This window comes from Amphiura filiformis, chromosome 17, assembly GCF_039555335.1.
Source record: "Amphiura filiformis chromosome 17, Afil_fr2py, whole genome shotgun sequence".
NCBI lineage: Eukaryota > Metazoa > Echinodermata > Ophiuroidea > Amphilepidida > Amphiuridae > Amphiura > Amphiura filiformis.
In genome coordinates, this window is record NC_092644.1 from 22,977,862 (window position 1) to 22,996,849 (window position 18,988).

General features: G+C 38.0%; 1 protein-coding gene across 1 annotated transcript; it reads right to left on the reverse strand.

Annotated features, from left to right (window-relative positions):
- Positions 1 to 368: 368 nt before the first annotated feature.
- LOC140137486 (uncharacterized) lies at positions 369 to 15,550 on the reverse strand. Its single transcript, XM_072159197.1, has 6 exons — positions 15,402 to 15,550; positions 13,864 to 14,056; positions 12,209 to 12,280; positions 10,929 to 11,081; positions 3,682 to 3,825; positions 369 to 2,408 (listed from the first exon to the last, which is right to left on the reverse strand). The coding sequence occupies exons 2-6, from the start codon at positions 14,020 to 14,022 to the stop codon at positions 2,319 to 2,321; spliced, it is 618 nt and encodes a 205-aa protein (XP_072015298.1). The 5' UTR covers positions 14,023 to 14,056; positions 15,402 to 15,550; the 3' UTR covers positions 369 to 2,318.
- Positions 15,551 to 18,988: the final 3,438 nt, after the last annotated feature.

An 18,988-nucleotide genomic window follows, 5' to 3' on the forward strand; every position in this document is an offset into this window, starting at 1 on the left:
GTGGTCTATGACCACCATTTGCCACTAGTTTTACTTGTTTCCCCACATCAAGTGGTTGCACCTTGCTCGGGGGTGGGGGAGGGGGCACTCGAATATGAAAGTGACGTACATGTGCCTACCGGAGTACAACATTAGGGGGTCTATCGGTGGCGATTTTTGTAAAAAAAATGGGGGTCATTCAGTGGGGGTTCCAAGAAAATAGGGGTCCTTCAGTGGTGAAAATAAATCAATGAATTCAGGGGGTCTAGGGAACGGCCAGCGGCTCTGAAAAAGGGGGTCGTCGCCGCGGCACATACCCGTATAGCTGGCAAATGTGAGTGCCCCCCCGGGCACGCAGCGCAGGAAGAGACACTACTAGCACGAAAATATACACAATCATTCAAAAATACTGAATATTTTAATGGTTTAAACAATATTATATACACCATGAAATATACACACTTTAGAAATATAGGTCGTATTCGAAGACATGGGATAAACAGGGAAACTGCTGAAATGAGGGGACAGGTAAATGGCGAGTTAAAAATGGGTGAGTTAGATGAAAAGCGAGTTAGAATGGCGAGTTACCCCCTCAGTTTAAAGAGTGACCCCTGCTGAGAATACGGTAAGTCCCGTTGGCGAGTTTAAATGATTTACAGCAAGTCCCGTCGGCCGGCGAGTTACGATTTTACGGCAAATCCCTCCAGCGAGGTAAGATTTTTATGGCAAGTCTCGCCGGCGAGTTAAGATTTTTCGGCAAGTCCTGTGGTTTGTTCAGCAAATGATCCCATTTTCTTGGTTATTTTTGAATTTGTTAACAAATGGATTGATTTTTTCAATTTTCAGGTTATATTGTCTTCATAATATAAGAGTCCATTTTCAAAATTTCCCATTCCTTTTCCTCTCCTTTCAATCTTTCTTCTTTTCACAATTTTCCTTTCAAGTTTTTGCTACGTGACTGATGTGGTTTTGAAATGTCAGCAAATATATGGATGTGCTAAAAATGTAACAAGAAGCTATAGGAATGTACCAAAATATATTCCTTAAGCTAGCCTTAAAACTGGCCTCATTACTGACCATTTATATTGTATATTTGTGGTGTAACTCGTTGGAGGGACTTGATGAGTGTCATAACTCGCTGGCGGGACTTGACGGCACTGCTGTAACGTGCTTACAGGACTTGATGGTCTTTTCATAACTCGCCGGTGGGACTTCATGGTGTTGTCGTAACTTACTGTTGGGATTTAATGGTTTTGTCCTAACTCACCGGTGGGACTTGATGGTGCCTGCTGTAATTCGCTGTTGGGACTTAAATGCCGGTGCCGGGGACTAAGTTTGATGGTGTTGCCGTAACTCGCTTGCGGGACTTGATGGTGTTGCCGTAACTCGCTTGCGGGACTTGATGGTGTTGCCGTAACTCGCCGGTGGGACTTGATAGCTTTGTCGTGACTCGCCTTTTAGCTTTTTTTCGTGGGGGGGTAATTGACATAAAACCTAGTCTCTGTGGGGGTAACTCTCCTTTTTAATTCGCCTTTTCTTTAACTCGCATTTTTTTAATTCGCTTTTACGACCTCGTTAGCCTTTATAGGCTAGCCAAGCTAACTGCTACGCCCCAGTCGAGAAACTCGCCCTTAGGGTAGACCCTGTGGTAAACCCCCGGAGGGGGCACTCCCATATATTATATTGGTATGCGTCATGTGCCTGTCAATTAGACCCCCATTTTTGAGGCAAATCTGCCACCCAATGACCCCCTTTTTCATCAGCTTACACCCAAAGACCCACTTTTTTAAAAATATGCCACCCAATGACCCCTTTTTTTCATCAGCTTTACACCAAATCTGCAAATTTTGGCGCGCTTCGCGCGCATTTTGAACAAATTTTTTGTATTTGCAATTTTGTAGCCATTTTAGCGGGAAAATTGCTAATTTGTACAAAGTTTTGCACATTTTTGCCCAGAAAGTAAATTTTCACGGTCAGGGTATATTATTTGAAACGTTACGGTATATTTGAAACACAACACCACACTGCCTTTTGTATTAACCGAATAACCGTGGTCAAAAATGTACGCCCATTTCATAGATGATCTATGCTCATTTGGTCCGTGTGGAATACTACCAGACTGGTGTCCGCAATACCCTTGTCACTTCCAAAGTCGAGTGCCCCATCCCCCCTCCTCCCGATTTTAGTAAGCAATCCAATTGCCTCACTTATGAGTCGTCCGATTTACTTGTAACCATGGTAACCATAATTTGACTGCTGTGGTCCCTGTGCGTAATCATGGGGTTCTATAATACTGTGGGCAACAGTGGGCGTGGCCCGCTAGGTAGGCCTACATTGGATCAAAGATATGCTCCTTCACCATCTGTGTACGGATATTCTTCCTGCGGCTGTTGTGATCCATATTCTCCCGGGTATTCTCCTCGTCCAGGCTGTAAGAATAATGACAAAATAATAATAATAATAATAATAATAATAATAATAATAATAATAATAATAATAATAATAATAATAATAATAATAATAATAATGATAATGATAATGATAATGATAATAATAATAATAATAATAATAATAATAATAATAATAATAATAATAATAATAATTCAAAGAGAATTAGCCATTGATCATTAAACTGAGGCTAACTAGTAGTATATTGACAATATACGTGTGCTCTTTCATTTTAGGGAAGGGGTATGAACGTTTGGACAGTATTTATTGTGGGACATTAGAGCACATCAGACATATCCAATTGCATTCTGAATACGAAGAATGTCCTTCTGATATCAAATAATTTTGATTTTTTGAAATTCGCAATGTAATACACATTTTATGGCAAATCATTAAAATTGAGATTTTTGATATTTAACAGTACTTGAAGTAAATTTATAAATCTGATGATTTATACTTAAAGTGAATGTAGGTGCGATGAAATGCCGACGATCAATTGAAAATTTTGACATTTTCGTATTGAAGATATGGATTTTTTTCCCAAAACACCAAAAAAAAATAGGTCTTTTGGGGGGAAATCCATATCTTCAATATAAAAGGTCATTTATTTCGAGGACTGTTATATATCAAAATTTGAAAATATCAAATTTTAATAATTTGTCATAAAATTTGTATTATATCGTGAATTTAAAATGAAAATTATTTGATATCAGAAAGACATGCTTCGTATTCAAAATGTAATTCGATACGTCTGAGGTGCTCTCAAGTCCCACAAAAAATACTGTCGAAACGCCTTAAACGCTCATTCTAGATCCCTTAATGACATACAATTTGATAAATATTGTAAGAAACACTTGAGGTTTTGACTTTTAAAACCTACATTTTTGTCAAAAAGTGTGCTGGGATAGGTCGTTTTCAACAGATTACCACATTCGCCTAGCTATAAACATTACGTTATCTGTTGACCTAATAAAAAAAGTGTTTTAGGGGAAGTGTTAGCTTTCGTTCATATAAAAAAAATTATGATTGGATGAAGGGAACACTTGAGATTTTGACAAAAATCAATCACAGATATCTATTTTCCACAATATCTCACACCGCTCTTATGATGATATACACTCAAACGTGTAGTAAAACACAGTCTGCGTATAGAGTCAAGACTCGCTGTGCTTGGAAATTTCCATGTGCTCGGGTGTATCGAGGTGGAAACTGTGCGTAGATGCATTTATAAAAGAATCATTTTTGTAGTCAAACCTTTTCATAATATGTCATTGTATGATTTCCATCACTGGTGTCCCCACTGGAGAATCCACAGCATGCCATAATAATTCCAATAAGAGCAGCTAGCCCTGCCCCTCCACCAATCGCTGCTGTTGTTAGATGTATTACGTGAATATCCTATATGAAAAGAGATTGGATATATGACCAATGAGAAACACAGACATCGCCCGCTTAATAATTACATTATACTGCAGAGACACTGAAATGAATACCCGGGATCGATATCCGTGAATGTGCTATGCACGATTTGATATTCAGACGATAAATCTTTGGATACCGGGGTAGAAAATGATGAATATCTCCCGTAATTGATTTAGTCTAAAGAATCCAGTTTTTCTTTGCACTTGAATATATCTGTTCAACGGATATGATAGTCATTAGCTAGCGTCTTGAGAAAGAAGCGTGCGTCTTGAACTCAAAAACTGACAAAAATATTCTGATTTTATATGTGCCGAACTATAGCGCAGCGTATAGGCTAGCTGCACTCACTCGTGGACATATGTTGGAGGCAGTCTAAAAGCAGATGACCCATGGCGTATACATGCTCACACACAGAGAGGTCAATTAGCAGGCTATTGTCAGTAGCCTTAGTCCGATGTCCCTCGGCTCATTATCCGTCTCAAAACTATTAAACAGGTCGGAACAAAATGGTCATGCGTGGCTGTGGATTCAACCTACCATGGCGATTTCTGACATGAAGATATCGGGGCGATGACACTGTGAGGTAGATGACGATTTATACGGTTATTTGGGATTATGTGGAAATCCTGACGATAACATACTATGAAACAAAGGTGGTATAATAATTGAAGACCGAATTAAAAAGACTAGTTTCCTTCTGACGTCATGGCAAAGGCGCGATGTGATTGGTTACTGACCTGCGCTGTACGGTATTTTTGGTCTAGTTGACAGGACGTCATACGCAAACTTGTCTTTTTAATTCTGTCTTCAATTATTGACCTGGGATTGGGTAGGTTTTCGTATGGAATTCCCCAAACTTTCAACTTTCTTTTACTTTTCTATTTGATCAAAATTGAACATTCCGTTCAAATTTTACAAATGAAAAACTGTCAACAGAAAATGCGAAAATAATCCATAATGATTGTTATGCCATAATACATGCATTCTATTTCTTATGTATTCTATTGTTTTCAAGAAGTAATATTTTAGAAATCATTTAATACAAATTAATTACAGGTCCAAAATGCACCAGTTACACCAAAACATATTGTTGTATATCAAAATGTTACAACAGTAAAAATAATCATGCTAATCATCAAAATTATGTTAATTAGCAATTAATATTCATTATTGATTTTATTAAAGTCAATTTTCTCGTATTTCATATTTTCACCTCAAAAAAAGCAAAACTACACCCCCTACTGGCCTGAAATTTGGAATGAATATGCGCTTTAATCCCTGATCTGTGCACTGAGCCTACTTTTGAAAATGTTAACTGCATGCTTCAATGTGAAATGTCTGCCATACGAAAGTTGCCCATGCCAAAAATTCCCCATGACATGATTCTTGGACACAGTTGATAGCCTTACCCCTCTAAAAGCTAAGTCTGTACAGATAGGCTCAATGCACATATCTCATTAAAGCCATATTATAACATTTGCTGAGGAGAACGCCCTGAAAAAAAAATTAAATTCTGTTTTTTACACAATTGTAATCTACTTTATCAATAAAGATACTCTGCAAAAATCAAGACTTTAGGTGCTGTAGTTTTGTCAAAATCTGAGATTTTGAATAAAACGATGCGATGGAACCGGCGTTTTATTATTACGATGGAAATATTAGTCGAACACATATGCCCAGTACGTGCACGGCGCGCGGGACACACACATAGACACACCCCGAGGATCGTATCGTATTTACAACCGCGGGAGTAACATGCATGGGCGCTTGTAGTAAATTCCAGTTTTCTATGCTTTACTTCACTTGTTCGGCTCAAAATTAAAAGGGGATATATCTGACAGTAAAAGCTAACATCTTATGGAAAATACATTACTCGTTGACTGCCGATAAAACGCCCAATAAAGACTTAGTCACCGGACCGCGCCGGCCAGTTAAAGTACATGCCCTATCACACCACTCCACACCATACATAAATTCTCCCAGTCATATTTCCCAGATATGAAATTAAAAAAAGTCAAATTTTAATTTACTTCTTTTAAAGTTTGGCAGAGGCGGGGTTCGAACTCACGGCGCAACGCTTAGTACTCTATGAGCCTAGCGCCTTAGACCACTCGGCCAGTCGGCCACTTGCCTTGTTGTTATTCATTTGAAACTTATTTAAAAATATAATCGCTACCACGTGACAAGCAAAGACAGAAAACGTATTATATTTTGGAATTTTATCATTAATGTGTATCATAATAGAGCTACCATTATTTATATTGTTGAATTCTCAAGCGCATCATTTCTAATTGGGTTTTTATTCCTAAAGCCCGATACTGACTCCACCTGTACATTTTAATTTCATCGCGGGATGCTGAGATGTTTGAAAAGCATCGCAGCATCGCATACCGCTGCGAAGTGGAGTCAGGATCGGGCTTAATTCGAACCACCAGCATCCATGGTTCGATGTAGAGAGTCTTTCCTATTCAGAGGAAATATTGCAATTACACACCTTATTGCCTTTTAACAATAACCAATGACACTAGCACGTAATTCCAGTCAAGCACCAATCTTTAATCCTATTGTTGAAGAGGATAATAAGCTTATACTTATGTATAGCATTCGTAAAAGAGCTTAAGTCTTTGTTTGCTTTGGTTAAGTCCTGTTCAAGTGGTGGATTAACCAACAATTAACAATGAGAGTACATTCCTGAACCTCGTTCAGTTGGCGATGATTTGAAGTGACCGCCAATTATGACCATTTGATATTTAATAGGGGCCTACCAGCAATGTGGAAAAAAAAGAAATAATGTAGTGCCAAAATAATGTACCCTTTTACGGAAGGAGCAAAGTTTAACAAGTTACAACTCCGCTTCTGCAGTACGAATGTCAGCGGCGAATGTCAGGTTATTATTTCCCAGTCTTGAAAAAAAATTGCAGGCAGAGGTGGGAATCGATCTCGGTACCTACCGGTTAAAAAGCACTGTGCAAAACCACTAAGCCAACTAAATATCTGTCGTGAGATGCTTGACATTAATCTTTGATATTGCTGAATGGAACAAATCGCGGAATTAAATCAGTAATAAAAGAAGTAGATTCTTATTTAGCGGCCAAATTGGATAAAAGGGGAAATATTTGTCCCTGCTCTAAAGAAAATATAGGTTAGAAAATTATCAAATAAATTTAAATTAAAATTGAGACTTTATATTTATTTATTTCACAAGGCGGCATTTTCACAGACAAACACTGTATACGCTAAAAACTTGACCCTCAATACTAGATGATGGCATAGCTCAGTGTTAGAGCATCAGACTGGTAATGTCAATATCGTTGGTTCGAATCCGCCTGCCAGCAATGGTTATTATGATTTTAATGCTACGCTACAATTTGTTCAATTTTTTTTCATTTATTTATTTATTTATTTATTTAATCATTCATTCATTCATTCATTCATTCATTCATTCATTCATTCATTCATTCATTCATTCATTCATTTATTTATTTAAATAATTTGATATATTTGAAAGGGTATTTGAGCAATTTGAAATTTTACCCCGTATAATCCTATGGGGTCATTTTGAACCCACCCCTCCCAAATTGCCAAAACCTATGAGTTTAAATCATACATAATGATCAGTACGTCAATCATGAGTGAACACCGGTTGGTCACTGCATTTATTTGGGAATGGGTAGGCACTGCAGCTTGATTCACCATCCACAACATGATAATGTGTGCACATGCTACATTATATACACTTGTAGGCCTATGTTGTTGTTGGTGTATAAGTAATGGGCCTTGCAATTGAAATGCCTCAAGCTTTTAATCCGATATGCAGATTATCTATTTGTTTTCATGAATTGGAAGACATTCTTTGATGTATTAATGTACTGAGCTCAATGATCTGAAATTACTGGAGTGTGAGGTCAGCATAGTATTTTATTAACAGAAAGTATAGAGGCCCTGCATGAAATTATCGATTGGCTCCAAAGAAAGGATTTGAGCCGGTGTCCTTCACCGTAGTTATGGCGGAGTGCAGTCCATTCAATCAAATGTTGTCATCAACCTATTTGATTGCAATCATGCTTTTGTTGAATACATTTGAGTAGTCCGCCATATTTACGGGATGATATGTCAGATCACATGCAAGGCCTCTATTCTCCAAATTCATTTCCTAATGTATGTGAGAATGATACAATAATAACATGATGAACATAGTCATTGATGCATCAGTTTTAAAATATTTTACCATATTTGGCGGTTCTCGGCTGGGCGCGATTACCAGGCTGATGGTGGCATGTCCATATGACAGTTTTTACTAATTTGACCTAAGATGACCCCTGGCGACCCCAAAATGACCTTCCAAAAATTTGGCTCTAAATGTTGACTGTACCCACCAAGTTTCATGCCCATACGATAGTTTTAGTAATTTGACCTCAGATGACCCCTGGGTGACCTTGGATGACCCCAAAATGATCTAAACTTATAACTCTAAATGTTGACTGTACCCACCAAGTTTCATGCCCATATATGAGTTTTTACTAATTTGACTTCAGATGACCCGTGGTGACCTTGGATGACCCCAAAATGACCTTCAAAAATGTTGTTTTAAATGTTGACTGTACCTACCAAGTTTCATGCCCATACGACACTTTTTAGTAATTTGACCTCAGATGACCCCTGGGAGCGGACCCCGGTGTCAGATGACTTTAAAACGAACATAAACATCTTCTTGACAGGACAGAACTACACCCACCCACCGAGTTTGAGCCCCGTACGACCTAGTTTCATGCCCATATGACAGTTTTTAGTCATTTTACCTCAAATGACCCCTGGGGGGGGCCCCAGGGTCGGATGACTTAACGAACATGAACATCTTCTTGCCAGGACAGAACTACACCCACCCACCGAGTTTGAGTCCCGTAGTACCTAGTTTCATGCCCATATGGCAGTTTTTAGTCATTTGACCTCAAATGACCCCTTGGAGGGGGCCCGGGGTCGGATGACTTAACGAACATAAACTTCTTCTTGCCAGGACAGAACTACACCCACCCACCGAGTTTGAGCCCCGTACGACCTACGACGGCCTCACATTAGCAGTCACAGACAAAACCTAAATCTACAGAATATATCCATTACTCGTCTCGAAAGAGCTCAAAATAAATAACTTAGAAAATTTTCTTGATGTCCTTTAACATGTTTCCATAGTTAACCATCGTTAGCCATGGATATCTATGCTGTAGAACTGACCGGTGACTAAGTCCGATTTATTGGGACGTTTATCGACCATCAACGAGTAATGAAATACAAATCTATTTTTAAAGAAATGTTATAACATGGCTTTAAGAGCTTTAATTTGATACCTTAATGAGCTTCATACGATGTTTAGTTGTTGCTCTACATTTTTTGACGTTTCTCGGTTTTCAGCTAATTAATTATGCAAATGAGCTAATTAATATTCATAAAACTATGCACAAATGTATTTCTCCATATGGTGATGGTGTTTAGTTACCAAAATAAGTCAATCCCACGAGCTTAAGCACTAAAGCAATCACAGAAGTAGTGATATAGGTGACTTTTTATTAGGGTTTGGGGGCAGGTGTCAGGAGCGGAATTTGTGATGGTGTCATAATAGCGCCAAAATATTGAGATCCTGCTCTCTGATTGGTCAATTATATAGGAACCACGCCCCAAACAGTGGGATGACTCATGAAAAAGGTAATTATGCAAATGAATTGCTCTTGAACAAATGCCCCCCTTTTGGGGGCTGCTCCTTGAGGAGTTGTTATAGCCCATGTGTGATTGAACATTGTCACCGACATTTTACATCCTACGTATTCTTTTGCGGCTATATGTATTTTCAAGTGTGCGTTACCCTTTTTTTAAATGTTATTTATAAATAAATACACCAGCCTGCCTAATATATATAATGCTGTACACTAATTTCAACATAGAGGTGAATATTTATTTACCCCTGTATGACCTTTCGGTCACCAGGGGTCAAATCCAAAATAGCCTCACGTCTATAGTAAAATCAATATTGGACCTTGTACTTAATGTGTGATAATTCTCATGTTTTACTCGGAAGTGCACACTGCACAATGGTTCCCTGTTTGGAGCTTAGCAACAACTTTGGTGACCTATAAAATAAAAGATGCAATGCTGCAAGATAACCACACAGCCATTTTATAGGTTTTATACAGCCTGTCTCAAAAAAAATTGTGCAAGTGAAAAGCGCCCTCGTTGGCAATTAGAAAATACCGTTGTGACATAATGCTTACATCAACGTCAAGGGCATAGTCTTAGCTCTCTAATGCCGTTTAGTCTGTTCAATTTGCTTGTTTTAATCTCGAGATATGCTTACTTAACAACGAAAGGGTAAAATCACAATTGTGCCATTTTTACATGGGGATATGGCTGTACATGTAAATCAATGATCAAGAGTTCCTTCATGAAATCAAAAGAATGCATCAATTACACAACAATACAAAATTGTTTTTAGTGTTTTATCATGATAAATGTATAATAATTCTCTTTTTCCACTTACGACAAATTAAACGATAAATGAATATTTCACATTCTGCTGTAAAATTAAATACACGTGCATGTCAATGATTTTACCATGGTAAATACTGTTCTCTTTGACATTCAAGACATGTTAAAAGACAAACAAATATTGCACACTTATAGGTTAATGAACTTTAACAAGTTCATGAAATTTGACAAATTAATGAAATTAGACAAAATAATGCACGCGCGCTGGTGTTGATGCGTCTCATGCACGAGCCCCGAAGGGGGGAGTGCATATTAGACGCATCAACATCAGCTATCATTGATTTACATGTACAGCCCTATTCGCTAGTGAAAGTGGCACAATTGTGATTTCACCCTTTCGTCGTTAACTAAACATATCTCGAGATTAAAAAGAGTAAATTGAACAGAACAAACGGTATTTGAGAGCTAAGACTGTGTACTTGACGTTGATGTAAGCATCATGTCTCAACGGTATTTTCTAATTGCCAGAGAGGGCGATTTTCACTTGCACAACTTTTTTGAGACAGGCTGTAGTGTCAAGAAGCTGGATATAAAAGGTTATTTACCAGACCAAAAATGACACAACCGCTACCCTGGTTATTGTACAACTTATCACAATCAGTCGGATAAATCCATGCCGTGGCCCAAAATGCTTCTGTAATAACCTGAACTCCAGCAGCTAGTAAGGCTATGACGGATATCGCTATGAATACTATCAACTGAAATATAAACAAACACAAAGGAAATTCATAAGGTTGATCTTTATAATTTGAAGTTTTCATATACAAAACCAAAATTTTTGACCCTGACCTGACAGTTTCGTATGTCTTGGACGACATACTTCTTCAGAGTGATTGGTATCCCATCATCCTCTGTGCTGGTGGTAACACAGCTCCATCCCTTGGGGGCGTGGTCTTGAGGAGAGGGTCATACACGTGACTTAAATGGTAGGCCCCCTCGTCCCTGTTCATGACGGCCGGGCCTCTCTTACGTATCCAGATTGATTCTCTGATGAAGCGAGTACTCGCATCACACTCCTTCTGTAAAACTTTGGTATCGTCCCAGTTGATGACATGGTTCTGTTGAATGGCGTGATCCGCTATGGCTGACTTGCTTTGTTCTGTAACTGACTCTTTTCTGGTCTGGCGCGTAAAGTTCTTTTTGTCCCTTTCCACTTTTTCCGTTTCTTTTTGGTGTTCCTTAAGCCGGGTGTTCAATTTATTCGGCCGGTCTCACCAACGTATGTACAGTCACAGTTTTTGCAAGGAATCTCGTAGATACAGTCAGTTTTGTCTACCATTTAAGTCACGTGTATGACCCTCTCCTCAAGACCACGCCCCCAAGGGATGGAGCTCTGTTACCACCAGCACAGAGGATGATGGGATACCAATCACTCTGAAGAAGTATGTCGTCCAAGACATACGAAACTGTCAGGTCAGTGTCAAAAATTTTGGTTTTGTATACGAAAACTTCAAATTATAATTATCTACAAACCTGATGAATCTCTTCACAGGTTGATCTTTTCTCCCGGGTCTTTTCTTGAAAATCTTATTATCGTAAGGAGCGTAAACATTTTAAAATTATGTGAGAGTCTAGCATGTGTCTAATTAATTTAGGTATTAGACTTAAAAGGTTTGTTTCACGGTTGAACTAGAGCTGCCCAGCTGCTTTTTTAAAAGTCAACTATTTGATCATGTCGACATTATGCATCTGTCATACCGATTCACTTAACTGAATGATCTCGCTATATCGTCGAGTAGGATGACACTTTGACGCTTCCGTACAACTGAGAAAAAATTGGCATAATGCAGAATTTGACCCGGGGAATTTGACTTATGAAACTTACCGTACATTTTGTACCATCTTGACTTCCGAAGCAACAACAGGTAGACGTACCCACAATACCAGCGAGTATGTACTGAAAAAGTGAAAAGCATCATCATCATCATCATCATCATCATCATCATCATCATCATCATCATTATTATTATTATCATCACCATCATCTTCTTCATCATCATCATCATCATCGTCATCATCATCATCATCATCATCATCATCATTATTATTATTATCATCACCATCATCTTCTTCATATTCATCATCGTCATCATCACCAATCGCTGATATCATCATCATCATCACCATCATCATCATCATCATCATCATCATCATCATTATCATTATCATCATCATCATCATCATCATCATCATCATCATCATCATTATTATTATCATCACCATCATCTTCTTCATATTCATCATCGTCATCATCACCAATCGCTGATATCAATCGCTGATATCATCATCATCACCATCATCATCATCATCATCATCATCATCATCATCATCATTATCATTATCATTATCATCATCATTATCATTATCATCATCATCATCATCATCATCATCATCATCATCATCATTATCATCATCATCATCATTGTCATCGTCGTCATCAATCATTGATATCATCATTATCAACATCGTTATCATTATCATCATCATTGTCACTATCGCGATCATCGTCATCATCATCACAAATTGCTGATATCATCATCGTCATAATAATCATCATCATCACCCCCGCCGGGTCATCACCATCATCTTTATCGCTATCGTTATAGTCAGCGTCTTCATCATCTCCACATTCATTGCCATCGTCATCATCATCATCATCATCATCATTATCAACTTCACCATAATCATCATCATCAGCAGGAGCAGCAGCAGCACCATCATCACACAGTGTCTTCGACCCTATATCTTCATGGCAGGAATCGCCATGGTAGGTTAAATCCACAGCCACGATTAGCCATTTGGTTCAAACCTTTAAAGCTCTTTTAAACTAATAATTAGTCGAGGGACATAACTAAGGCTACTCACAATAGCCGGGTAATCGATCTTGGTTGTGCGTGATTAAGCTTGTATACCCCATTGAGGTCAATGGTCATCGACTTTTATACTGCCTACAGTGAGTGCAGCTGTACTACACGCTGCACGCTGTAGTCCATAACAGGACCAACGCAATATAAAATGGTCAAATTTTGAGTTCAAAGCGCACGGCCAATTTTCAAAGCGCATTCTAGCGACTATCATATCTGTTCAACACGTATTTCCAAGTTTATGAGACCAAAGAAAAAAATCATGACGGGAGATATTCATCATTTTCTAACCCGGTATCAGAAGATTTTCGTCTGATATCAAAATCGTGCATAGCAATTCACGTGTATCGATCCCGTGTATTCATTTTAGTGTCCCTTCTGCACCAAATAATTATTAGCCAGGCGGTGTCGGTGTGCATCAGTCAGTGATGTCATTATCATGTATTATCATCATCATTACCATCATCATCAGCAGCAGCATCATTGGCATCATCATCATTGTCACCATCACAATCATCATCATCGCCATCATCATCATTATCATTATTACTATTATTTTTTATGTATTTTTCTTTCATTATTTTTTCGCTCTAAACTTTGTAAAATTGTTGCTCACCAGAACACCGGCCCATGTAGGGGAATAGGTGTACCTCAAAAGACTAGTACTAACTTCCTTGTAAATAGTAGATAGTGCGATGCCCGCTCCAACAGAAGCCAAACCAAGTAATATCAATATAGCTCCTACTATTATAGCGCCATATTTATTTCCAGCCATTTTGTAATCTAGGCATTGATTAATTTATTGGTACCTGCATACGGTAAATATATAAGGAAACAATATGACATACGACAGTGAAACATTATAAGTTTGATGTTCGTAGCATGTTTAACCCCATGAGAACTACCTGCCGATTGGCCAAAAAGAAGTTTTCATTTATCAATTGGACCAAATCATCAACATTGTAGTTAAAGCAAAAACTTCAATTTGGTGACCACTCTCTGGCTAGAGTTTATTAAAAAATAGGATCCAAGAATCAATTAGGTTTTCGATGAATTGTTGGTCGAAGCAGCCAAAAAAAAAAATCGATTTTAATTATCAAAATCAATATATTATTAAAAAATAACACTTTGATGTTTTGCAAAAGTTCAGTCTACAAATCATATACTTTGAAAACTTGATTTATTGAACCACAGGGCTTACAAAAGTATATGTGATATTTGATTCTTCTTCACACTCACTATGAAATGATCAATGCAAATTTTGCCAAAGCTCACTACCATTCGCAAGATGCTGTGAGCTACCAAATCACAACAATTTAAAACAGTTGCTAACCTTAAAGGTCTACTTTTGGCCAGAATGAAAAATGAAGATTTCTCTTGAAAAGGTCTGTACCGCACCGGGGGTCTGCATTTGAAAATCCGCACCCCCAAGTATAGCTACGGGCCTGATAGTCTTGTATACATGTACCTATGTATGGTTATGTATATGCCTGGTAATGTAAAAATATGAGCTGTTATGTACAGCTATGCATAGGCTTAGGAACATTTTCAACATTGGGGGCTGAAACTTTTAAAAATAGAAAAATATTGTGGAGCCAGAGTGGGGGTGCGCGAGGTGCGTTCCTCCCTCGCAGTCAGAAAATTTTGCAAAATATAGGTCACAAAGACCCCCTTTCCCTCTATTTGATCACAATTGTTTATGTTCACCAAAATTATTGAGGGGGCTGAGCCCCCTCAAGCCCTCCGGTTCATATGCCTAAAAAAATGTCGATGCATGGTCATGTATAGCCATGCATAGCCATGTATGGTCATGTATTAGCCATGAATAGCCTATCTAGCTAGGCCTATAACTTATATGGTCATGTATAGCCATGCATAACTATGTTATTAAAGGGTAAATACAAATACACAGTGTCAGGGTCCGCAGTAAGTAGGCCTAATATTTTATTTGTGTAGCAAAAATGCTCATCAAATTTGGGAGCGAATGCTTATGAATGGTACAAATTGCTACACATTCCAAACCTGTGAGCAATTGGTGAAAATTGTGTAGCATTTTGCTACTGCTACGCACCTGATTGCAGACACTGCACAGCGTATTATTTGCTAATTGCACATTAATAATTTGAATGTTAATCAAAGCAAAATGTTACATACCAATACTGTGGAGTTGTTCAGTACTTTTCCTTTATTTCCTGGCAGTTTCTCTCGTGTACAAGTGTTAAATTTAGTGGTAACCTTGGACTTGATGAACCTTACAATTAGCGTTACCTTAATTTGAAAAGAAGATAAATGGGTTCAGGTCAGAGCCCCGTCAGAGCATGACGACACAAACATTCCATACTACAGAATATTCGACTGCAGATCCGTCGGATAACGCTTTTTCAATGGGAAATGAACTTTGCTGCTTGGATGATGTCACGATGAGGTTAGCATTTATTCCTATGCAGGCCCGTGGGCCATCTCGAGAATCCAATACAACGATATACATTGTGCTTTGAGGGCGACATTGCTATTCTGAAAGCAGTGATAAAAATAATTACAAGGCAGGAAGCGACACAAGCAAGAAATTACACAATTATTAATATTTTAATTATTAAAACTAATACCGTAGAATTCCGTCTAGAAGCATATATGCCTCTAAACGAGGGTTTTTTTTAACGAAAGATATGAAAAGCCAATACCCTTCTCAAAAACATTACAATTGATTGGTCTTACAAATATACATGTTTGTACAGCCGCCTTTATCAGTAATATAGTTGTTCAAACTCCAAATAACGTTTTTGCTGAGAGTGTCTGCCTCTTGTCTCTTGTGTCAAAAAAACCTCGTTTAGAGGCATATATAGGCCTATGCTTGTAGACGGAATTCTACGGTATTGCAGAGGCTCCGGAAGATTTTGAATATTGGGGGGGCAACATTTGTAGCCTGCTCCGAGGCACAAAACGCTGAAGGGGTTGGGTGCGGGGCTATCCCTCTCCCGCGCATCGCGCGGAAGCTTTTGAAATGCATACCGGTACATTTTTACATGAATTGTACCTTACATTTTGAATTATATCCTAAAATTATGAATTAAAATTATGAATCTGATCCTTTTAATTATGAATTTTACCCTAAAATTATGAGTTTTACCTAAGATAATGGGGGGGCTTTAGGGTTCCTGGTTCCGGAGCCACTGTATTGTATACACCATACATACTCTTTGTGCATAAGAGTGGATTGAGGAACACCGCCTTAAAAATTCAGAAAAAAATTGTCCCTTTATGACCACCCCTAAAATGAGTGGCTCTTACCCGAGGCTCTTAACAAGTTACATATAAAAGATTATGTACTTTTATAAATGTCAGCTTATCCACCTTTTTTGTAATTGACCACTTCGCTGGTGCAATAATTATGTGTCAAATGGTCTGCCAAAAATCGCTTGCCCCCCCCTTTGGCCGTGCCAAAAATCTTTGCCCCCCCTTTCGACGTGCCAAAAACCTTTGCCCCCCCCTTTGACGTGCCAAAAGAATCTTTGCCCCCCACCCTTACACATGCAAGATTTTGGGGAACCCGAATTTAAAACCTTAAATTGTCTTATTATATAATGCGAGCGCAGCGAGCAGGAAATTTTACATATTTGAACGTGTTCCTAACGTTTTCCTACGCCTTTTTAGGGCGTAATATAAAATGGTACCCAAAATATCTGTGCCAAAAATTGCTTGCCCCCCCTTTCGACCTGCCAAAATCGCTTGACCCCCCCTTTGGACCTGCCAAAAAATGCTTGCCCCTCCCTCCCTTTTGGCCTGCTAAAAATATTCCCCCTATAATTCACCACCCCGGGGGTACACATAATTATTGCACCACCCCTAACTCCAAGTATGCCGGAGTTAGCTAAGCGGAAAACTGAAAGCGAAGCCAAAGATGTAAATTATATACTCCCAATGTTTATGCGCGATGCGTCAAGTCGACGTACAGCGCCTACAATGCGTGTTTAATTTCGCCAATCCTATTATTTATCATGATTAGTGGCGGAGCTGCACACAGCTGATGGGATGTACAGACAAGACGTACTACGAATAGCGATATGCATACATTTTATACGGTACGTCACTTATTCAATGATCCAATATACACACGCAGCTAGGCTACGTATTTACTCAGCACTCGATCGGTGAGCTTAGAATAAAACCGGGGATATCCGGTCACGATTATAAATGTTAAATTTTACTGTAATTAAAGCACTTCAGGAGTCAGTCCACTCTGAAGTTCAAAGTACCGACGCGGACACAAACATTGTACCGACTTTGAAGGCACGCATTCCTGCAGCAGAGACGCAGCACTGCGCACTGTTTACGCGCTGTATACGCGAGTGTTGTCACTTTGTACTTCAGAATGGACAAACTGTAAAAAACGTGACCTTTTCGTTAATAACTCAAGAATTTAATGTAACCAAATCCAAATCCATTTGTGACCCACATCTAAATATAATTATACACGAGATGTTCCACTCCATTTTAACAGGTCAATAATATTGCCAAAACTGTAATTACCCCCCCCCCCCCCCATTTTTTTATTCGTCATAAACGTGCATGTTTACGCCCAAACGACCTAAGCTTATCGCAGATACATTTTAATTGCGCTCATTTTAGTGATAAAATTGTTACCCCAGGACCTTACCCATGGGTAGGACCGGCCATCAAAAATGACCATGGGAGGGTGGTGAGGCCCCCCTTTGTTTTCTACAGTAAAGTCCATGATTTTCATTTCGCTCTTCCAAGAGCTAATGACTTTTTACTTGTTTGGTTGAAATAGTCATTTCCTTTTCGGTGAAAATCGCATGTTCATAGAATTTTTAGCCGAACTTCAACAACCGTGTTACTAAATATGGCTCAGTCAGTATGCTCAGTAGTTCTACATATTATGTTCTAGGGTTAAATAAAGTTCGTAATGTTTACCTTTTATGCTCGCGAAAATCTTACGTTTTATGCTTATTCACACACGTACGAGGTATTTCTTTTGAAAATCGGTCAAAATGGATACTTTGACTTCTAGACAGTCTGTTTGACATTGAATAGCACAATTCGACATAAAACTATGCAAAGAAGTATTCTGAACCGTGGAAAGGGACCTAGGGATTTTCAGTGTTGTCAGATTTGCAGACTGAGTTTGATATTTTTTTTGTTTTGAATTGGTTCAGTGAGCATTAATTGAAAGTATCGACTTTGAATTTGAATCTGAATAGGATTTACACAATTAAACAATGAATAACAAGGTCGACTAAATCTTGAAAGATGCAGGTTGAATAGGGTTGAAGGGTTAATATTGTATTCAAGTTTGACAGTTTTTGACTTTTTTTGTTATTGTCATGAACTCATGATTGTGTAATAAAGACAAATAATTATGTGATATAGTCTGTAGTGTAGGCTATAGCCTACCTTCTTCGAGTCAGTAATTTAGATACAGTGTTTTATTGTATCTCTAAATGCAATGACGAGAAGTATATAAAAGTAAACATTTTTAGAAAGGAAATAATCCAATGAATCCAATTACTATAATAATAATAATAATAATAATAATAATAATAATAATAATAATAATAATAATAATAATAATAATAATAGTAATAATAATAATAATAATAATAATAATAATAATAGTAATAATAATAGTAATAGCAATAATAATAATAATAATAGTAATAATAATAATAATAATAATAATAATAATAATAATAATAATAATAATAATAATAATAATAATAATA

Coding starts and splice junctions, on each gene's coding strand:
- LOC140137486 (XM_072159197.1), bottom strand. CDS start 14,022: ATGGCTGGAAATAAATATGGCGCTATAATAGTAGGAGCTATATTGATA. Junction 12,281..13,863: donor CTACATGGGCCGGTGTTCTG/GTGAGCAACAAT, acceptor TCACTTTTTCAG/TACATACTCGCTGGTATTGT. Junction 11,082..12,208: donor AAGATGGTACAAAATGTACG/GTAAGTTTCATA, acceptor TTTATATTTCAG/TTGATAGTATTCATAGCGAT.